The sequence below is a fragment of the Penaeus vannamei genome, chromosome 12, assembly GCF_042767895.1.
Source record: "Penaeus vannamei isolate JL-2024 chromosome 12, ASM4276789v1, whole genome shotgun sequence".
Lineage (NCBI taxonomy): Eukaryota > Metazoa > Arthropoda > Malacostraca > Decapoda > Penaeidae > Penaeus > Penaeus vannamei.
In genome coordinates, this window is record NC_091560.1 from 14789912 (window position 1) to 14792411 (window position 2500).

Here is a 2500-nt window from a genome sequence, read left to right on the forward strand (position 1 = left end):
AACGGTTTATAAATGAAGTTATAACTTCTGGACTTTGTCTTTACAAATCGTCATTTCTTTATCATTATAAGTCATTTTATATGCACATACTTATGGTAGATAACCCAAGCTTGCATTACATCAGTACCTTACAATTCTTTTCTTAAATAGTCAAAATATTGTGATACACAACATTCCTGAAAAAATACTCACAGCTGGTCATTCTTCAACTTTATATGAATTCCCATTCACATGACAAAGGCGCAGAAAATGTGATGCTTTGAGATGTGTAATAACAAAAACATACACATGCGTAAATGAAACAACGAAGGAAAGAACAGGAACACACATGGATATGCCTCAGGCCTTTTCGAGGCACTTCTTCACGGACCTGGAGCAGTAATAAAGCGAAGGCTTATTTGTGCCTTTCCTGTTCATCGCTTCGCTGCTTTACTTACAGTTTGTGTTCAGCATTAATCATTCCCATACATATACGTCCGTTTATAATATCTTGAATTCAGCGAGAGACTATTGCAAGTGTGTTTAACGTCCGCCTACCAGATCACTTAAGATTAATCATTAGAGCAATGCCTCTATCACATTGTATCACGTGTTTATTTCGTAACATCTAATACTTAATATTAATTTCAAGGACTTCCCTTACCATAGGACCAAATGAGTCGCAAGGGCACTTGAAGGTTTAGTGGAAAGCGCAGCACATGATCAACAGGGGTACAAAGAGTATTAATATCAGGTAGACGTAGACCCGAGGTTCGCATTTGGTATCAAGGAGGTAGGCGTGGTCCCAGCCTTGTGCCTGTGGTACGTCTACCACCATTTGGTCGTCTGACCAAAAGTTCAGCGGAAGGGAGCAGTCGGTGGCGTTCCCGCAGACCTTCTCGCGCTCCCCGACGTCATACACCACGCGTTCCATAGTCAAGTTAAAATACAAATCGTTGATGTATATTTCATTGTCGCTGGAGAAAACGAAGTAATAGGTCCCGGTGACTGGTATGTCGTATACGATCTTATTGAGGGCTACATTTCGGTAGTCGCAGCTCTTGTATGGTACAAGCGGGAGGGTCAGAATCACCCCTTCGCAGCTCGCTAGCGCCTCCTCGCTACTGGAATAGGAAGACCGATGCTCCTCCCTGGAGTTGTCATTGGCCGTCGACTGGTTGAACATTCCCCGCTCGAACTTCAGACCTTCGGAATAAAAGATCTGTGCCCCCACAGAGGTCTCCGCTGTTACGTTGCGCTGCTGTGGTTCCTTCAATACCGCCAGCATGTCATCCACTTCATCTTCGAAGGCGCCGTCGAGATCTTCTTGCTGCAGCGATCTTCTAAGACGTTCATGTTTCGACTCTTGGGGCAGGTCCTCCTCGGTGAGGTTTTCGTCTCGGCGATTGCCCTTCTTGCGTCTCCTCTTCTTGTCGCCGCCTCGCTTGCGCTTGCCATTCAGTGTCTCGTCTTTCAGCTTTGCGCTTTTAGCCTCTCTCAAGGCGTCGCCTGGTTTCACGCCTTTATCAAAATTAACCTCTATGTCTGTTAAACCCACGGATCCCATGTTTTTGTCGCTCTCACTGTTACGATACGACTTGTTGGGATGTTTACCTTCTTTATGAAGGATTTTAAGAATTTCCTTTTTGCCTTTGCTGATTCTAATGGCTTGTCGAAGGAGCTCGGTGAGGCCCCTCTTCCTTTCCTCGGAGGCGTGTTTAGGAGCAGACGTTGCTTCAGACTCGTCATTATTTCCGTGCGTATCACCGGCATTCAGTTCTACATTTGCATTACTTTTCACGTTTCCTGCGTCGCTCTCTATCTCTGCTGCATTATCCTCTGTAACTTTTGCATGCTGATTCCCCTCCACTTCTATCTCTTGTCCGTCGCCATGCTGCTGCTTCTTAACAGGAGTCGCGCCAGGTATTCCCAAACTATCTGGATTCCTGTCAACGCCGTTATGAGGGTCGTGCTGTTCCAACAGGATGGCCTTCTCCTGACTCAAAGGGTCGTCGTCCTCCGCCATGTCTTCGGCGGAGTCCTTCTCGCCGATCCACGCACACCGACGCAGGTTCTCCACCCCGCGGAGCACCATCAGCTGCCCTCCGTCCCACCTGCAGGAACGACGCGGGTAAGTCTTCTAGGCAGGGAAGGGGAGATAGGGAAGATAGAGAGAGAGATAGAGAGAGAGAGAGAGAGTGAGAGTGAGAGTGAGAGAGAGAGATTGAGAGACGAGAAGACAGAGATTGAGAGACGAGAAGAGAGAGACGAGAAAAGAGTGAGAGAGAATGAGAGACGAGAAGAGAGCGAGAGTGAGAGACGAGGGGAGAGAGAGAGAGTGAGAGAGTGAAAGACGAGAAGAGAGAGAGTGAGAAAGTGAGAGACGAGAAGAGAGAGAGAGAGAGAGTAAGAGTAAGAGAGAAAGTAAGTGAGAGACAGACGCAAACAGACAGACAAGTGAAAGTGAGCAATAATCGACCACTATTACTTTGTTGATAAAACAAAAACAAAAATAAAGCAA

General features: G+C 46.5%; 1 protein-coding gene across 3 annotated transcripts in view; it reads right to left on the bottom strand.

Annotated features, from left to right (window-relative positions):
• LOC113806966 (uncharacterized) overlaps window positions 1–2500 on the bottom strand; it is a 32162-nt gene that overhangs the window by 337 nt on the left and 29325 nt on the right. For all 3 annotated transcript variants that reach the window (XM_070127981.1, XM_027358097.2, XM_027358102.2), the window contains exon 4: window positions 1–2093. This exon is cut by the window's left edge and continues 337 nt beyond it. In XM_070127981.1, coding sequence (XP_069984082.1) covers window positions 680–2093 — 1414 coding nt within the window. In that variant the 3' untranslated portion in view covers window positions 1–679. The remainder of the gene's footprint in view (window positions 2094–2500) is intronic.